This window comes from Heloderma suspectum, chromosome 16, assembly GCF_057233095.1.
Source record: "Heloderma suspectum isolate Gila_16-S chromosome 16, 16-S_ref, whole genome shotgun sequence".
In the NCBI taxonomy this organism is placed as follows: Eukaryota; Metazoa; Chordata; class Lepidosauria; order Squamata; family Helodermatidae; genus Heloderma; species Heloderma suspectum.
Window position 1 is genome coordinate 5,397,824 of NC_139473.1, and position 19,792 is coordinate 5,417,615.

General features: G+C 46.3%; 1 protein-coding gene across 4 annotated transcripts in view; it reads left to right on the forward strand.

Moving 5' to 3' along the window:
• The window catches only part of VMP1 (vacuole membrane protein 1), a 126,478-nt gene that overhangs the window by 29,456 nt on the left and 77,230 nt on the right, over positions 1-19,792 (forward strand). For all 4 annotated transcript variants that reach the window (XR_014786193.1, XM_084823358.1, XM_084823359.1 and 1 more), the window contains exon 6: positions 13,297-13,464. Coding sequence is in view for 3 of the 4 variants with exons in the window: in XM_084823358.1 (XP_084679484.1) it covers positions 13,297-13,464 (168 nt within the window). In the remaining variant the exon portion in view is untranslated. The remainder of the gene's footprint in view (positions 1-13,296; positions 13,465-19,792) is intronic.

Genomic DNA, 19,792 nt, shown 5'->3' on the forward strand with positions numbered 1-19,792 from the left:
GGCTAGAGAGCCATCTGTTGGGGATGATTTAACTCTGGATTTCATGCACTGAGCAGTCGGTCTTGTAGGTGACCTGAAAGACCCCCCCGCCCAGCTCGTACGTTCCCATGTCATGCTGAACAAAGGGTAGTGGGCGCTTGCCTGTGGCAGGCTGGCAAATGGATTTGCTGCCATCTGTGCATCTGCTTACACCAGGGGTGGCTGGCCTGTGGCCCTAGAGATGTGTGTGTCCCTCTGCCTAATTTCAAAAGCCCTCTGCCAACCATCAATTCATCCCACTGGCAAGAGGGATCAGCCCTTCCCCTAGCAGCCCAGTGGGCAGGGAGAGAGCAGGGGATAGAGAGAGGGGTGGCACAGGGAGAGAAGGGGTAGAGGGAGGGAGGTCCAGCCCAACATCAGCATCTGGTCCCTAACAGAGGGCCTCCCAAAATGTAGCCCTTGACAGATAAAAGGTTCACTCTCCACTGACTTAACACCTTTGGGGTTGTGTGTGCGTGCATGTGAGAGAGAGTGTGCATTTATGCTTTGGCTTGTTTCGAACTCATTGCACAACTGTTTGTGGGCTTTCCTTTCTCTCTTTCTCAGAAATTAGCTTTGCTTTTTTAATTCTTCAGAAGCGCAGCAATAAGGAACTGCAGAGGGCAGTGAAGGGCATCTTGACCACTGCAGGTTGTAGACGGGGACACTGTTCTTAGATTTCTGAAATGATAGGCAGCTCTTGCCAAAACTGTTCCATGTGTCAGTTTATACATCTCTGTCATGTCTCCCTGTACTCACACTTTTTCTAAGCAGAAAAGCCCCAAACACTGCGACCTTTTCTCATAGGGGAGTTGCTCCAGACCCTTGATCGTCTCGGTTGTCCTTTTCCGCATGTTTTCTAGCTCTACAAAATCGTTTCTGAGGGTTGGCAACCAGAACTGTGTGCAGTAGTGCGAGTGTGGTTGTGCTGCAGATTTTTATCTGTGTTGGGTCTCGACATCGATGCGTATGTCATGGACACTGTTTGGACCTCTTTTAAAATCATCTCAGTTAACTAGAAGCTTGCTTTCAAAATTAAACTTCTAAAGAATCCAGGCAGGGGAGTGTTGTTGTTGCTTTTTTAAGCTACCACCCAACCAAAATTAAGGACCTTTATGTCCCATTGACCTCAATGAGAGTTATAACATGTGTTTGATTCCCAGTGAAACCACAGTGACTGAAGTTGCTTAGCTTTGTGTGGGTTTTAGCCTAGGCTTCTAGTCCTCATTGCAGAGATAAGCTCCCAGCAAGTGAAAAAGTGAAGGAATCATTTGTGGCACGGGGCACAACGTTTTTAGTAACCTTAGTGAGGCGCTTTTGGTTTGTTTTTATGAAATTTATAGGCCACCCTTCAATATATATTCTAGGGTGGCTTACACATTAAAATAAGTCAATGCATACAAGCAATAGAATCAAAAGAACAGGAGATAAAAGCAGCATCAAATAAAAAGGCTTTGAAACATTTTTTTAAAGAGCCTAGAGCTGAAAAGCCATCAGAGTTGGGCACCAGCCAGGTGAACCTTCCTCGGGAGAAATTTCCACAAGTGAGGTGCCCCCAGCAAGAAAGCTCTTTGAAGGCAGCTTTTGAAATACCTAGCAGTACTTACTAAGTTCTTCATGGCATCCTGTCAAACTTCTATTGTGTAAATTGATAACCCTCCCTAATGCTTTATTTAAAATATTTTTTATCCCATGCCTCAGCCCAAAAAGGCTCCCAGAGCTACTTACAATCAATCAGCAAAAGAAGACAGTCCCTGCCCTCAGGCTTAAAATCTAAAAAAGACATGACACACAAGGAAAAAGGAATGGGGAAGGAAGAGGGGGAAAAAAGACTTTCAGCAGGGCTGGTGAAATGGCCCTACCTTCCCCTCTCATCTCCCAGTGCGGGGGTGGGAGAGGGTCCCAATGGAGCAGGCCCTATTCCCTTTGCCTGTTCCTGTCTCCCTCATTTTCTTACCCCTAAAAAAAACCCCTTTACTGTTACGCGGCAGGGACATATTTTCGAGCATTAAGGTAGAAGGCTGTGTTCACCCTTGGCTGGAGGAGTTGCTGCTTCCTGCCCAATCCAGCCAGGCCGTGATATGGTCTTTACAGATAAGAGAGTGCTTTATGCCAAGTTGGAGACCACTGGTCCATTTAGCCCTGAGCTGCCTGTCTCTGGGTGGCAGGAGCTTGGCATGGGCTTTCCCAGCCATGCTACCCAAGTTCTTTTTAACTGGAGATATATGAGGCTCTCTAAGCATGCGTTCTTTCATTGAGCTGTGCGCGCACCCACTCACACTCACTCAGCCTCTCTCTCACATCACCCGCTCCCTGGCTCTGTCTTCTCTTGCGTATACCCTTCTCAAGTTTTAGGGCCATGTCTTTCTTTCTTTGTGTCTTACTTTAAAAAAAATAAAAAATAAACACGTTCTTCAGCACAACTTTCCTTCCCACTGCATATCTCAACTCTGGCGTTGCTGCCACTGTGTTGAACTGAGGTCAGGTTACTGGCGAGAGAGAGAAAGCTGGAAATAATGCCTTGGGTTTAGAGAGAGGATCCGGAACATGATTTAAAAGTCTTGAAACTGAGCCTGGTTTTCCCCTCCTCCTTCTCCCCCCCCCCCCCGCTTTTTTTGTATGAGAATTGTTTTGCGACTTCCATCTGTCTCGCGGGCTTCCTTCGAGATTTTTTTCAGCCGCTTCCTCTCTCTGGTCACCGTTCTGTTCACAATGGGCCGGCGGTTCCTGGAACTCTTAACCCTAGCATGAAGCATTCAGAAATCGCTTCCGTCCCAGTCTGTGATAGTGACCTAGTGCCTGGGGCAGGAGAAGGGGGGCTTGAGGCTCTTTTCCCGGAGCTGCTGGCAGTGCTGAGGTGACACTTTGGACTCTGGAAACTGTACTCCAGAGAGACGTACGGCTCACACCAAAGTTCGGCCAGCCCTTTTTTAAAAGTTGGAATAAATTAAGCACAAACAGCAACTACATTTGCATCTTGTTGGGGGGAGGGGCAAAGTAATTCTACTTCTGTTAGCAGAAGGATGGTGATATATTTATTACTATTTTATTTATGTTTTGTTTTATTTGTTTATTTCTATTTTATTTTATTGTGATTTATTATTACTATTTATTATTATTTTATAAAAGACAGTCCACTTCGTACATTGATAGCCCTGAACACACAATAATGTTGACACTTATTTAAAACATTTTATACCGGCTTTCTTCAAAATTGATTCCATCATGGCTGACGAACTTAAAAGGCAGAATATATAAAGCAAGCAAAAGGCATTTAAATAAACTGGCCAATAAAAGAACACATCAGAGAACTTTAAAAGCCCTAATGATGAAAATGTCAGTGGAGATTACTGGCTCTGATGTCAGTGGGGCAGTGAATCCACTCCGGGTTTCAATCAGAACTCTAAAGGAGTTATCCAAGGTGTGGAAGCACCGTGGATACCTCCTTTAGAGTTCTGATTGAAACCCGGAGTGGATACACTGCCCCACTGACATCAGAGCCACCAGCCTCCACTGGAAAATATATATTGCCTGGTGGCATGTAAAAACAAGTCCCATTGAGGCTAGACCAATCTCATGGGGGCGGCCACAGCTGTTAAGGCCCTGCCCTTTTTGCACTCCACTCCTTGTCAGACAGGGCTTCCACTCAGAGAATGGCCTTGGCAGATGACCTAACGGCCTAATCTTGTTGATATGCAAGAAGGTGCTCCTTGAGATACCTGGCATACCTTTTTACTGTTCAGAGTGGAAGTTGCTTTTAGAATACTATTGCTTCCATGGTCCCTTACCCAAGGTGCTTACAGTCTTACATTTTGGCCGTGTGGAAGACAGGCAATGCCACCCATTATGACTGGAGGCCCTGCTCAGCTTCGGAAATTTCACTGAGCCTCCTGTGCACATTTTCAAGCTTCTCTTGGTTGTCATGAGGTCTAGAAGCCTGATTATTATTATTATTATTAATAAAAAGAGGGAGACTTTAAGGATGACTAATTCTACACCGTAATTGCTCCCAGATCTCCCTTTATGCAAACTCGGTGTTTGGCCTTGAATGCACCTCATGCCCTTCTGCAGGGGAAAGGCCCTGAAGGCGGGCAGTTTGTCTGATGCTATTGGTTTTATGGAGGACCCCCAGAAATGTCTGAGGTCCCCGGGATTCCTAGGAACCCCACAGCTTGAAAAACCACAGATCAAGCTGGTTGCAGAGCCCAAAGGAGACTGGCTGTTCTTGGCAGTCTTGCTCCCTGTGTGTACAGCCAATAACTCCTGGAAGTGGGAGTCTTTGCGTTTCAGCCTGTGATCTGTGGCTCGATTCCTTGATAATGTGAAATAACTCCTGGTTCTCTACAGCTTTCACAAAGTGAGTCGATTCTAGTCATTTTCCCGTCATTTGCGACAGCGCCAACCAAGTGGCACCCACTCCAATGATCTCTCCCAACTGTTCCCCTCTGGACTTGTCATTCAAGATCAGTTTGAAATCTTCCAGCCTTCCCCAGCCTGGTGCCTCCAGATGTGTTGGACAACAACTCCCAGCACCCTGAGCAGGTGGTGCTGGGAGTTGTCATCTGACACATCTGGAGGACCCTAGGTTGTTGGAAGCCACTGCGTAGGGCGATGTTGTGGGGTGTTGAAGAAACTGCATAGGGCGATGTTGTGGGGTGTTTTTCCTCCATCATAACACTAGAACCCATTGAAACTCATCGACCAGAGATTCAGGACAGATGAAGAGACGTCCTCCTTTACTCAGCACATAGTTAACTTTTTGGTGATGCCTAGCTGAGGTTGCTTTAAGAGGGAATTGGACCAATTCATGGAGGAGGATGTATCTGTCAGCAGCCTGACAGCTTATTTGGTAGTTAGTGATTTCATTGGGGCCTGCCTCTGAGTAATGGTGCTTAGGACAGCTTCTGGGGATGTGAGAAAGAGAGAGAAGGAATAAGTGATAGGGAGGAATCAGTGACGGAATTTTGACCTGCCCTGTTCCCGATTTTGACTCGACAGTTGGCTTTGTGTCGGCTCCTTGCCCATCCTAAAAACACCATGTTGTATCACTCAGGCTCGGGTAGATTTTGAGGAGGGGCCATGAGTGTGGGGGGATGAGTCGCCCATTGTGGTGAGGCGAGTAGGCCAGTTTTTCCCATGAGAAAATGGCTCTTGTTTCTCTCCATCAGACATGGAGTGACACAGACACATACGTTGAGACTTCTATTGAAGGCTTAAAAATCACACATCTTGAAAGAGAAACCCAGTGTTTTAAGATCATTTAACAGCAAGCCGAGATAACCATTGCAGACTGCCATCTCTTGGTATTTGGAATGATTTTTGGCGCTTTTAAATAAGCAAAGGTATTGTGTTCGGTCATCTTAAGTATAAGATGAAAAGGGTAATTCTGGAAATTTCTGTGAGGCCAGGTTGCCCCCCCTGCCCCAAACTACCCCAGTTTGAATGGTTGGAATGCTTCTGTTTGAATTAACTGAAGTGAGGGAACGAAGGATATCAGCAGACATAAAGGCTTTGCGATTGTATTTGGATGCAATGCTAAGCTGTGGTTTATTCTCCTGTGGGTGAGTCTTGGGCATGTGCGCTCAACCCCTCTTCCTTTGGTGCAGCAGTGAGGAGATCAGAAGCCATCCTTAATTTGGGGTGTGTGTGATTTCCTGTTTCGCTAACACATCAGAATAAAAATAGCCTCCACAGCAGCGAAATATACCCTGAGTTGACAACAGCCTGGTCAACATTGGCGTCCGTCTATTGAACCAACTAATCCTTGAACAGATTAATTTACCAGTCTAAGTTTGTATCCTGCCCATTTCCATGAGTCTACTCTAACATTGGGTACAGCCTAACTGTTTAAACCTTGTGGCGGTAGAGAGACTATTTCAGTCTTTGCTGTTTCTCTTGGTCTCATAGGTAACTGTTTTAAAGTATTTCTTTTCCTTTCCCCTGTTAGTCATCATTTCTGAGAGGACACTACTGCTAACTTGGGGCAAAATTTCTTTGAGCAATGCGGACTCAAAATCTTTGACTAGAGTTTTAGTTTGTCATTGGCCCCTTCCTCCCCTGCTGCCATCTTTCTGAAATTAAATACCTCATCAAAAACCTTAGCATTAACCTCCTAAAACTTTAACCATCACAGCTTAGAAACTTTAAAAAAAGTACCTGTAAGTTTACACACAGTTCTTCTACAGTCCTCTGTAGAAAAATGGACCCCTTTTACACCTAAAAAATTTGGCTCCAAAAATTGTGGGTGGGTGGGTGGGTGGGTGGGGGTTAAAAGAAGAGAAACGTCATCTCTCGATTACCCTTGTGTCATGTTGATTTATCATTCACCTCCTCAGATTCCCAACAACTCGGATTTCAGTCTGACCACAGGCTCCCAAGGGCCTTCTGACAACTGTGTGGCAACGAAATGTTTTGCACCCAAGTCATCAAAGAATTTTCTAACATTCCCAGTGGGTTTACTCTACCCTCACCCTCTCTTGTCAGCACCTGCCCTTTGCAGTTAATAACGCACAGAAAATTGGTGGTGAAATTTATGATTAGGTGCTTGCTTATCTCCAGCTCCTTTACAAACCTCCCTGTGCTATTCTGTCCTTGGTCAGAAGGAGAGAGGTGTGTGTATGTATCCCCCAAATGCCGAACGTCATCCCAAATCTGTACTTTCCTTTTTTAAAAAATTTCAAAACAACACAAGTTCCTAGTCCTTATGGCCATAAATGCATTTATATATCTTTGGTGTTTATTACTCGGCTCTGCAACGAATTCGCAGGGCAGCTAAATATCACCAACCATGATTGTATGTTACAATTCATAATTACTGTGAAGGCGGGGTTGATAGTGCGCTAGGCTGAGCAAGACTTCTAGTTGTCAAAATGCAGGGCTTCAGTGTCGAAGGTGTTCTCCGTCCTCCTGGTTTGTTATTTCGAACCAGGCTGCAGGCTGGCTTGCTTGCTTTGGCATGGTTTACACAGGTTGCAGGTTTCTGCTTTGCATTCAGAGCAGTGCCGGCTCCAGGTTTTGGAGGGACAAGACACCCTCCCCGGGCCCCCTCCCTTGGTGAGTCTCCCTTCTCACCACCATTGTCAACAGCTGCGTTTGCTCCTCCTCATCTGTCTTATCATTGCTAGCACTTGCTTGCCAAGCAGAGAGCCGCCAAGCAAGTAGGCCGTGGCATCTCCTTCTTCTCCTTCTCACCACCTCCGTTGTCTGGGCCAGAGGGGAGGCAAGTGAACAGGCAGGTTGCAATGGTGAGGAGGAGAAGCAACTCTAGGGGGCTCTTGTCTGTGGGGCCCGGCTTGGGTGTGGCCCTTGGCAAGTGCCCAACCATGCCCAGCCATGCCTACCCTTGACACCAGCCCTGATTTGTAGCATCACATCTTGGCTTAATAAGCCGCGGTATGGACGAGCCTTTTGCTTGTGCGTGTAGCCCCGTTTCTCCTGCCTTCACCCTGTGTTTCAATGAAATTCAGGAGTTTTCCATTAACCATAGTTTCCCAGTAAGTCCAAACCAGGAAAAGAAGGTTAAGAGCTTCCGAGAAAGCCAGGATCTTCAACCCACTTCAAATGGGCTTTTGAACCGAAAGCATTTCTACATTTCTTGACTATTAGAATATAAAATGGGGCAACTGTCTACTCAACTTGGTAACCAAGACTATGAAAACAGCCCTCACTCCTTCATTATATCTTGTACATAATGGAGGCCTCTTAAGTTTGAGCTAGCAGCAAAACAGATGGGTGGAATCCTGTAGGCATGTGCCAAACCGTGATGCGTGCTCCCACTGAGACTGGGAGAACTGGAGCTGCAAGAGCAAAGAGTACTGACACCGGATTCCTCGCCTCTGTGGATCTGGGCACTCCACACTCTCCCATCCTTATAAATGACTCTTTTACATCTTATGTTTTAATCCTGTTGCAGGGTGGTTTTTGTGGGCTCCAGAACTCAAGCCTTTCCTCTCTCTTCCTGCATTATAGAATTGCTCGTATTTCTGTGGAAGGACAGTACTAAATAGATCCAGTCTTCGGGTGCCTTGGCAGATATTTACAACTACTTTCTGAAATGCAGTTTTTCCCCTGGCCCTGCATTGACTTCTTCTTTTTGCCAACTTTTTTAGTTGAAGCTCTTGAGCACCATGGTGGAGATACAAAAGCGTGGGGTTGGGGGATGGGGGGGAGAAACCCCAATACTTTGATTTGCCACTTAAGTGTGTTAAGGAGGGATGTATGAGACATTTGTTTTGGTTCATTTTTGATCTGGATTTACCCAGTTCTCATCTTCCGGACTGAACATGGACTTGGATGCAATCCATGCTCAAAGTCCGTACATTTCCGAGCTTGCAATGTGATCCCCCAAAATGCATTTGACAGCATGTGCACATTTGAAAAATGCACACAGGTACACTTTAATCAATGAAAGAAGAAGGCATCCATTTCAAAGATGTGCACAATTGATGTGTACATTTGGAAAAATATGCATGAAAATACGCATGGGTTTTCATGCGAAAAGGAAAAAACAAAGCTCGCAATCTGATACGGACTCGAGTTGGAACAGTTTTGAGATGGAATTCGGAGAATTTTGGCACCCTCTGGTTGTGCTGATTCACACATTGCTTGTTTAAAGTCTCCTAAAACCAGCCATCAAGGTTATGAACTACTTGGGTCCAAAGCCAATTGGGTAGTTCTTCTCATTTGTGTCTTACAATAGTGTATTGTGTGTGTGTGTACTAGATGGGTTGTCAAAGAGATGCATATGAATTCTTCCATGGCATATTTTCAAATACTTTAGACCTGGGGTGTTGGATGTTGGCCCTGTGGGCCATTCGGCTCTCCGGGGATCCCTAGATGGCTCCGCCCCACTTCTCTTGGCCCCACCCCCTTTCCCCCAAGGGCTGATCATTTGGTGGTCTCCCAGCTTTTGCATATCTGCCCACCCCGAATTATAAAAGGTTGAAATGCTTCAGCTATTGGGCGGTATAGAAATAAATAAATAAACAAACAAACAAACAAACCTCTCCGAAGGTTTAGTTACTGAAAGTAAGAGCTTAATGCTAAAATATAGTGGTATTTTTGATCTTTCGGCCCCTTTTCCATTTTCCTTTCAGCCCACCCATCACTGAAATATGGCCCTTGAGCAATTCCCCAGAATTTAATTCAGCCCAAGGGCTGAAAGAGGTTCATCATCCCTGCTTTAGACACACCTCCATTTATAGCAGTTTTCTCCAGTCTGGTGCCTCCTACATCTGTTGGGAGTTGTAGACCAGCACATCTGGAAAGTGCCAGGTTGGGAGAGGTTAGTTTACGAGCATCTTTGCTCTAATGTCCCACCCACAATGGACTCCTCCTTTCTAAATTCTCTGCTTTTCTCCTTTGCTGCCCCTAATGCCTTCCTGACCATAATGCAACCTCTCTCTCTCTCATTCTCTCCCTCTTTCTCTCTCCTTCAAACTCTAACTCAAAGCCCACCTCTTCCATGAAGCTTGCCCTCTGTTCCACAAGGGAACTGACATGAAAGTCTAAGTGTGTGTAACTTCATTTGCTGGGGTTCATCCCTAGTTTACGATGGGCTCTTCTTTCCTTTCCCCATCTGACTTTAGGTTGTAAGCCCCTCAGGGCGGAAACCTGTATCCCTCACTTACGATGTTCTGCTAGGGCCCACCTCTCTGGGTGGTGCTGCATCAGTGATGATGCAATCATGTCGCGTAATTGACACTTCTAATGCAAACAAGCACTTCCGTATACGGTAACAGCCCTTGATGGTTGCACACGCTTTGCTCGCTGTGGTGAGTGGCCAGCCAGCTTTTCCATCTCCAAAGTCTGGAGCAAGGCTATGGGTTGGTGGTGGCACAACCACGGTGCCTGGAGAACCCTGGCCGAGCAAGGCCAACCCGGCACACACACACACGTGTGCGCACACATCGGCCTTTCCTGCTCCAGAGCCTTGAAAGCCACTGTCAGTCGGTGTGCTTACCTTAGCCAGAAAGCTGTTGCGACCTCATGGGTGACGCTTGTTCCTACATTTGGGAATCGTCATTGTAGGATGAAATCATATCAGTGGCTATGAAGTTATCATTCAAGGTAGGGCTGGAGGTGCGAGGCACCGCTCGCTTGCTTGCTTGCTCCATCCCTCCTCCTTTATCCTCCAGTCCTTTCTCTGTAGGAAGGGAGGTAGCTTTGGGAGCTTACCCTGACCCTGTCTTCCTTTTGTACCTTGGCTGGGACCCATTTTTTCATTTCATGTCATTTCCTACATTTCTAAACCGCCCCCAATAGCCAAAGCTCTCTGGGCGGTTTACAAAGGTTAAAAACCTTAAAAATGCAATATTGTATGTTATATAAAAACTGTTTGTTGTTCAGTCGTTCAGTCGTGTCCGACTCTTCGTGACCCCATGGACCATAGCACGCCAGGCCTTCCTGTCCTGCGCTCTCTCCCGGAGCGTGCTCAAGTTCATATTCATTGCATCCGTGATGCTATCTAGCCATCTCATCCTCTGTCGTCCCCTTCTCCTTTTGCCTTCAGTCTTTCCCAGCATCAGGGTCTTTTCCAGGGAGTTTTCTCTTCGCATTAGGTGGCCAAAATATTGGAGCTTCAGCTTCATTATCTGTCCTTCCAATGAGCACTCAGGGTTGATTTCCTTTAGGATGGACTGATTTGACCTCCTTGCAGTCCAGGGGACTCGTAAGAGTCTTCTCCAGCACCACAGTTCGAAAGCATCAATTCTTCGGCGCTCAGCCTTCCTTATAGTCCAGCTCTCACAGCCATACATTACTACTGGGAAAACCATAGCTTTGATTAGACGGACCTTTGTTGGCAAGGTGATGTCTCTGCTTCTTACTATGCTGTCTAGGTTGGCCATAGCTTTCCTCCCAAGGAGCAAGCGTCTTTTAATTTCATGGCTACAGTCACCGTCTGCGGTGATCTTGGAGCCCAAGAAAGTAAAATCTGTCACTGCTTCCATTTCTTCCCCTCCTATATGCCAGGAAGTGATGGGGCCAGATGCCATGATCTTCGTTTTTTTAATGTTGAGTTTCAAACCAGCTTTTGCACTCTCCTCTTTCACCCTCAACAAGAGGCTCTTGAGATCCTCTTCGCTTTCTGCCATTAGGGTGGTATCGTCTGCATATCGGAGGTTGTTGATAATTCTCCCGGCAATCTTAATTCCGACCTCTGATTCATCCAACCCGGCAAAACTGTTTACATACAAGCATATAATCTGTAAAACTGTTTACATACAAGTAAAAAACTGTTTACATACAAGCATATAATCAGACAGCGCACGTACACACACACACACACGAACACACACATATTTACAAAGATTAAAAACCTTAACAAGGCAATATTGCACATAACATAAAAGCCGTTTACATACAAGCGTATAAACAGACAGCACACACGCACACATACGCATGTAAATCCAAACAATTTTAACAGTCAGCAAGAAGACCTAATGAACTCTGCTCTTGCTTGGGGCTTCTGTTTCTCATTTACGTCTCCCCTGCCCCCCCCCCCCCCACATGTTCTGCACAATTCATATGGCAAACTGCTTTTGAAATTGAAGAGACTTTTAAAAGCAACCTGTGCACTGGGGGTCTTTCATTCGCAAACCCTTGGCATGTGTACGGTTGCAGGTTCAATCTACGGCATCTTGTTAACCCTACTGCTGGCCAGAGTTAGGGTAGATCTCAACCTTAATGTATTTACTGCATTTATATCCTGCCTTTTTTCCTCTTGCAAGGAACCCAAGGTGGCTTACATTGTCCTGTTCCTCTCCATTTTATCCTCACATCAACAACCCTGTGAGGTAGGTGAGGCTGAGAGTCTGTGACTGGCCCAAAGTCACCCAGTGAGCAAAGTCATGGCCGAGTGGGGACTAGAACCCGGATCTCCCGGCTCCCAGTCCAACACTCTCTCCACTACACCATGCTGGCTCTCCTGAAGCCCTGGAGAGCCACCACCACTTAGAATAGACCAGCCTTTCTCAACCTGGTGCCTGCCAGATGTCCTGGATGACAGCTCCCAGCATTCCTGGCCTGCTGGCTTTGACTGATGGGAGTTGAAGTCCAGCACACCTGGAGAGTACCAGGTTGGGGAAGGGTTGCCCAACAGTTCTCGGCCGGACAGGCCAGTGATCTGATTCCTCTTTGTATCCTGGTGGATCTGTAAATCGCCCAGAGAGATTCAGCTATGGGGCGGTATAGAAACGTAATAAATAATAATATGAGGAAACTGAAATTGATGCTTTGTCAAGTGGGGCTTCTTGTGCTCAAGCACTGCCAAGGTCATCCTGCCCTTACGCAAATCTATAGTGTGCGACCACACTTGGAATACTGTGCACAGTTCTGGTCACCACACCTAACAAAAGGACATTGTAGAGTTGGGAAAAGTGCAGAAAAGGTCAACTAAAATGATCCCGGGGCTGGAGCATCTGCCCTATGAGGGAAGGTTATGACAGCAGGGATTGTTTAGCTGGGAAAAAGGAGGCTAAGGGGAGACATGATAGAGATGTAGAAAATTATGCATGGTGTGGAGAAAGTGGATAGGGAGATATTTTTCTCCCTCTCTCATAGTACTCGAACCCAAAGGGGTCATCCCATGAGGCTGATTTGTGGAAGACTCGGGACAGATAAAAGGAAGGACTTCTTCACACAGCACATGGTTAAACTACAAAATTCACTTCCACAAGATGTACGGTTGGCCACCAATTTGGATGGCTTTAAAAGGGGATTGAACTAATTCACGGAGGTGAAGGCTATCAATAGCTGCTAGTCCTGATGGTATATGCTACTACCAGTGTCAGAGGTGACATATCTGTGTACACCAGTTGCTGGGGAACATGGGTGGGTAGGTGATGTTGCATTCGTGTCCTGCTTGTGGGTTTCCCTATGGGCAGTTGGTTGGCCACTGTGTGAACTTGGTCTGATCCAGTGGTGCTCTTGTTATGTCCTTATGTTCTCATAGAGCTGGCCTCCCTTGCAGGCTTGCCTCACTTCTCTACTATTGGCTAGCTTTTCCCCAACACAGGAGCTTCACTTGCCTGTCTGCTTCACTGTTTTTGCCCTGATGCCTTGTCACGGGAGCTGAGACACTTTGTCAACGGGGGCTTATATAGTGCCTGTGTCAAAATACCTTAGGGAGTCGAAATGTAACTGTTAGCCTTAACCACCTTTGTAAAATATGTCCACAACTGTTAAATTAGTAGCTGTTTGTTGAGCCGTCATAATCTGTGGGTTGAAGATGTTCACTGCAATGCTTATATTCCATACGCCCTCCTTTTCCATCTGCAGGGTCCACACATAGCATCAGTGACGCTAGCTGCTTACGAATGTAACTCTGTGGATTTCCCTGAACCGCCATACCCTGACCAAATTATCTGCCCTGACGTAGAGGGAGTCGAAGGATCAATTTCTTTATGGACCATCATCTCGAAAGTCAGGCTGGAGGCATGCATGTGGGTAAGAAAACAATGAACATTTTACATTTATTTGCTATGGTTTATAAGACAGAGCAGCCTTACCAAGACACTCATGGAAGTTACTAGTCCACAAGCTTTTACTCGTGCACCTAGCCCACAGATACCTATGTTTGAGAGATTTGGGACACAAAGAAAGTTCAGCTCTTTGCTTGGTCCCTTGGGGATGAGACTGACTCGCCATAGGTGAGTAGGCAAGTGGTTTTGTAGAATATTCACACCTGAATTAGAATGTGAAGGGGAGTGGAGAGATAATAGGATTCAAGTTTGCAGACAGGAGAATGTGAGTGTGCAAAACTGCAAAGGAGGAATAAAAATTGCTTATTGCTAGGGTTGCAACATTTAATCAGTTAATTGGGTAGAGTAATCAGTTTAGAAACACCATTAAGTGACTAAAAATATTTCCCTGATGTATTTGGGCAGTAGATTTTGTCAGAAATGCATATATTTTAATACAAATGCTTATAGTAACTGAAGATGGCAAGTATTCCCTTAAAAAGAGAGGCATTATCCTTTTTCTCTCACCACAGGAAGGGATTGCTTCCTCTAAGAGGGTACCTGCCACAACATGGGCCTTCATCATCTAAAAACAGTGTGCGTGTCTTGCTAAAGAAATATTTTTACCCATACGCAGAGGCATGAAAATTTAATCAACATATTTGTTGTTGTTATTATTATTGAGTATTTTTATCATGCTCCTCAGCCAAAAAGACTCCCAGAGTGGCTTACATAGAATCAATAAAAGATGGTCACTGCCCACAGGCTTACAATCTAAAAACCCAACATACAAGGAAAAAGGAATAGAGAGGGAAGAGCGGGGGAAAGTAAGACTTTCAGCTGAGAATGCAACTTATGTAGCTGATGCCCATTCTGCCGAATGGATATTTTTCTGGTTTCGAATGCATTGGTTACCAGAAAAGTAATTTCTGATTTATTGTTTGTTTGGTTGGTTGTTGATAAGATGCGTTTCAGCTCTCCCCTGCCCTTTCAAGGCAGCTCACACAAACATATAACATATTACTAATCATTAAATCATAACATTAAATCATAGATGTGTGCTAACACATCTAAAAACATTACTGCAGCAGCTGAGAAATACAGTATCAGCAGAGGAAAGCAGTATCACATACAAAATACCTAAACCAAGAGCAATAAAAGCAAACAGTTAAAACTCGCACCAGTGATCCTACTTCTTACATTGACATGTGTGTAAAATGCACCTGTGTGATGGTGTTGCTACTGAAATATTCATTGGAGGGTGGGGGTGGGTGGGCAGGGCGAATCTCTTAAGTTGTCATCTTGGCATTGAAGCAAGAATGATTACCCAGTGTGGTGTAGTGGTTAGAGTGCTGGACTGGGACTTGAGAGATCCGGGTTCTAATCCCCACTCTGCCATGAAGCTCACTGGGTGACTTTGGGCCAGTCACTGACTCTCAGCCTAATCTACCTCACAGGGTTGCTGTGAGGATAAAATGGAGAGCAGAAGGACCATGTCAGCCACCTTGGGTTCTTTGCAAGAGGAAAAAATGGTGGTATATAAATGTAATAATAATAGTAAAAAAAATTATACCAGTGCTTACAAAAGCATCGGCATGCACCATTCAAGAAGATGCCACAAGACTAGATGCCTCTTCTGAGGGGCGCTCGCTGAGAAATTTGTACGTCAGAAAGCTCCGAGGGCTTCTTGCCTTGAAGAGCTCAGTTTGATTTCATAGGCAAATGTATGCAGATTTCATAGATGAACAAAAATTTTAGTCAGTCAACTGAGAACTCTGCCTTCTTGTGTTTCTTGCAGTTGTGCTGACCTCATGCTGGGCTGCACTCTGTCCATTTTAAAATTTATTAACTTAATAGGGAGCCAGTGCAGATGTTACCTCTGGCTCTCGCTGAACTGCAGCTGAGAGATGAATGAGCTGGCTGCAGAAACAGGCGTAATTTCAGTAGCAGCCGAAAGACGTTTGCATGCTCTCTGTTCTGGGAGCATCCTGCACCAATGGGTGCAGGATGCCCACAAGAAAAAGACGCTACAGAAGTGGAGAGTATCAGATGACTTGTCCTTCCCATGGGGAACTTCTGCGTTATCTGATGTCACAACATGTTTCTTTCTTGGCCTTGTTTACGTGAGCTCACAAACACTGCGTGCTAATTTCCTGTAAGCTCAACGATGCTGGCAGATGGATCTCTGGATGTTTTCCCCCCTTTGTCCTATTTGGACCTAGGACTGGAGAAGCTGGCTGTGTGTGTGTGTGCGCATACACACAGAGACAATGCTCTGGCTTGCATTTCTCTCCTGCCACTGTGCAGGATTGTACCCACTTGCCGGGAAACACTTTTCACAAAGAAGGAAACAGACTGAGAATGGATTAGAAAAGGCCCCCGTTGCCACGAAACCTTTCTTCCATCATGCAGACAGCCAGTAGCCGTATGTCAGGGTACAGGGCTTCAGGGCTGGGGGCAAAATCTGGCCCTCTGGGATCTCCCAGATGGCCACGCCTGCTTTCCATGGCCCCATCCCCTTTCCCTAGACTGCTGATGGTTTGGTGGTTTCCTGGCATTTGTGCTGTTTCTCTCCATTCGAAAAGGTTGAAATGCCTCTCCTACAGCTTTGCTACTGGCAGTAAGAGCTTTCAGCTAAAATAGGCTGGTGTTTTTGGCTCTGCCCCTTTTTCCTTTAGCACATTTTAGCATAATGTTCTTAACCGCCAGTCACTAAGCTTTAGGAGAAGCATTTCAACCTTTTTGAATGGGGAAAAATGGCACAAATGCCAGGAAACCACCAACCCATTGACAGGGGAAACAGGGTGAGGCCAGTGGAAGGTGCCAACCATGTGCTTCCAGGAAGCCCACAAGCAGAGCACAGAGGCAGTGGTCGTCTCTGTTGTGGTTCGCCACCAGCTGACATTCACAGGTAGACTGCCGCTGAACATGGAGTTTCTACACAGCCATCGACTCGGTCCGCATAACACGCTAATCCACACTCAGTGGTTGAGTGTAGGTTGTTAAACTGTGAGTTGTTTGTTGAACCATAGGTGAGTGTGCTGTCTGAGCCCAGGAAATTTTCCCCAGGGTGGCTTGTTAACCATGCAGTGTGGTTTTCTTGAACAAGCCACCTTGAGAACACATGGTATGCTGTTGGGTTGTTCAGGGTGGTTAACAAGCCACACTGCAGGGTTAACAAGCCACCCTGCAGAAAATGTCCTGGGTTCAGACAAATACCAACCCACAGTTCAACAAACAACACACAGTTCAACTACAACCCACACTCAACCACTGAGTGTGGGTTAGCGTGTTGTGTGAACATCCCATCGTGACTGTTGGCAGTCGATTGTCGTTGTCGTCGTCCTCCTCCTCCATGCATTTGTCTAATTCCTCTTCTAATGCCACTGCCAAGGTCTTGTGGCAGGAAGTACCGTAGGTTAACGTGCACCTTACCGTGAAGGAGAGCTCTTTGTTTGGTCTGTCCTGAATCTCTCCTGTCGCTCAGTTTCTTTGGATGATTCCAGGGAAGTGGATGATTCCCAGAGAGTCAGGGCAGATGAACAAATGCAGCATCCCCTCCCTTCACCAGAATAGCAGAGTTGGCGTCCTCCAGCGAATTCACTGCAATGTCCCCACCCTGTTTCTGATTCAACCCATCCTGTACAATTACATCGTACAACACTGGCAAGGCTGTAGTGGAAGGGAGTTCCATAAGTTTGGGGGGATTTTTTGGTGGGGCGGGAGTAGCCATTGATAACATTTCCTCCTGAGGGGTCAACTGTAATTGTAGTTGTGTGACTCACCATTTTGGGGCTACAGCTATTTTCTTTAGAAAGTGAGTTCATTTGGAAGGGGTGGGATTGTGGCCTGGTTTACTAACAGAGCCGGAAAAGGTGGTGGCAGGGCAGTAGAAGGGCAGAGGTGGCAGAGCAGGGTGTGCCACTAGGGAATATAGGTGGCAGATACCAGTGTTGAATGCTTGCCTGTGTTCAGATAAGTTTTAAAATCCTTCTGGAAACAGAAAACTAGAAAACTGCCTGTAATAAGCAGGCAGTCCCGGCCTAGCTCTTCGCTTGCAGGGCTGCTTTTCTTTTTAGCTAGAGAGTTCCTGACTTTGGGGAGCAATTAAAACAAAGTCCCCTGCCTAGAAATTGAAGCGGCAGAGTCCCATTCAACCACCTCATTGTGCTTTTATTTATTTACTTATAGTATTTTTGTTCCACTCCTCAGCCAAAAAGGCACCCGGAGCGAGCGGCTTACATCCAGTCAGCAAAACGAGACAGTTCCTATCCCACAGGCTTGCTTTCTAAAAGGCCACGACGCACAAAGAAGGAGGGAAAAGGGGGGGGGGGGAATAAGCTGTCTTTCGGCAGGTGGCAGCTGAGGGAGGAGGAGCCGTCATGAGTGTGGTCTTCATCAGGGCTGGTGGAATGGCCCTGCTTCTGCCTCTCTTCTCCCTTGTGTAGACCGGGTATCATTCCCAAGTAAGTTCAGGCTGTTAGTCCATGAGGGGAAAACAGAGAAGCTGGTCTGGGGGAAGAGATGGATATATATATTTTTTAAATGATCAAGAATTGAGTCAGTAGTTCCCAAGTTATGTTGCAGCTGCAAGAGAACCTCTGGTGTGCCCTGAGGAACAAATTAATCAAAGGTGGATGTGGGCACAAAGAGGAGGATGCCACGCTGTTTCTCTTCACGATTCACTGCTCTGGCCCTGCTTTCTTCTAGTCAAGTGGATATTTTTGCTGTTATCTTTGCACAGGGTGAGGTTGGATCATTCAGCCCCTACTGATGCACAAAGCACATGGGGCTTTGCAGGAGGCTGCCCGTCGCATCTCTAGGTGAGTCCCTGCCCTGGGCATCATTCTGCTGTGTCTTCTGCATTGGGAGTGACTGAATGATCCAATCTCAGCTGGTGCAGAGGTGCCGAGCTCTCCTCCAAGAGCCAGACAGTAACTCATACAGAAACACGTGGGTGGGCTCCTCTGAGGGAAGGTGGTGGTTATTCACTCTCTAAAGCAGGGATAGGCAACTTGTGGCCCTCCGGATGCTTTGTCCGACAACTCCCGTAATCCCTCACCATCTGGAGAACCACGATTATTTTAAATTACATTTCTAGCAAGTTGCTCTAAAAGTAACCCTTTTGGGGTGTAAGAGTGAAAAGAGCATCGAAATTTAGTTCTAGTAGCCTCAGCAACATGAATGTTGAGAGAGCATAGTGTGGGGGTCTGTTTCATGGGATCATATGATCTCCCTGCAATTCTGAGCTGTTTTGCAACCCTCTGCACGTGATCCAGCCAATTCAGGGAAAGTTCACTTCCAGTACATGCAGGGCAACCTTTTATCCCCCCCCCCCCTTGGTTAGCAACATGAAGCCAAAACAAAGTGGCATTTTAACAGTGGAACAACACCGTTTTTCATGTTTTATGTTTTGCTTTTGCATCATCACTGCGAGAAGTTAACTTGTTCCAAATTAATGGCTTGGAGGGGGAAAAGAAAATAGCTCCCGCTTGTTTGAATCATCAGCAACAAAACTGGAAGATGACAGCTCTGGGCACATTAACCCTGCTTAAACTCCTTGCGTTCCCTCTGAGGGTGGAATTAGAAGTTACCCTCAATACGGGGCTACTTCCGCCTTTCCCCCTAGGTGCACTTCCTCAGGCAGTTCTTCCACCCATTCTGCGGGGTGGGGGACCCACGATATAATGTGATGTCTTGACGTGGATCGACGTTTCAGGAAGATGAGGGAGGACATGGTGCGGGGCTGCTGTTTTTGGCAGTAACCCTGTATCAACTGTGCTGTCCAGCTCTGCCCTAAGAGAAGGATTAAATTAAGGCGGAGACGAAGGCGTTTTTGTTCAGTACCATTAGCGTGTGCATCTGTGCTGAGCACCCGGACTTTTCCACCTGGTGGTCGCTGCCCAGAGTGTATAATTCCGATCATTATTCGGCCTGATCTGCATTGGTCACTGACTTAGGTACACAGGAAGCTGTCTTTATCTATGTTAAATCTGGAGTGTTGAACTCTTTCAGCCAAGGGCCAAATTCCATATGAGAGAAGCTTCTGGAGGCTGCATTCCAGTGGTGGGTGGGCTAAAGGCAAAAGAGTTAGAGCCAAAATGCAAAAAACACCAGCCTGTTTTCACTTAAAGCTCTTTCTGCCGGTGGCTAAGCCTTAGGAGAGGCATTTCAGATGTCAGGGTGGACACTGAGCCCACAGAATCCCAGAGTAGTTCTGATTCGGAGGAAGAGCAGTCGCTCCTGGGAGAGGAGCGCGCCCCTTTTTTCCAGGGCCCGCAGCTGACAGAGATTCCTCCCACCAACATTCCTAG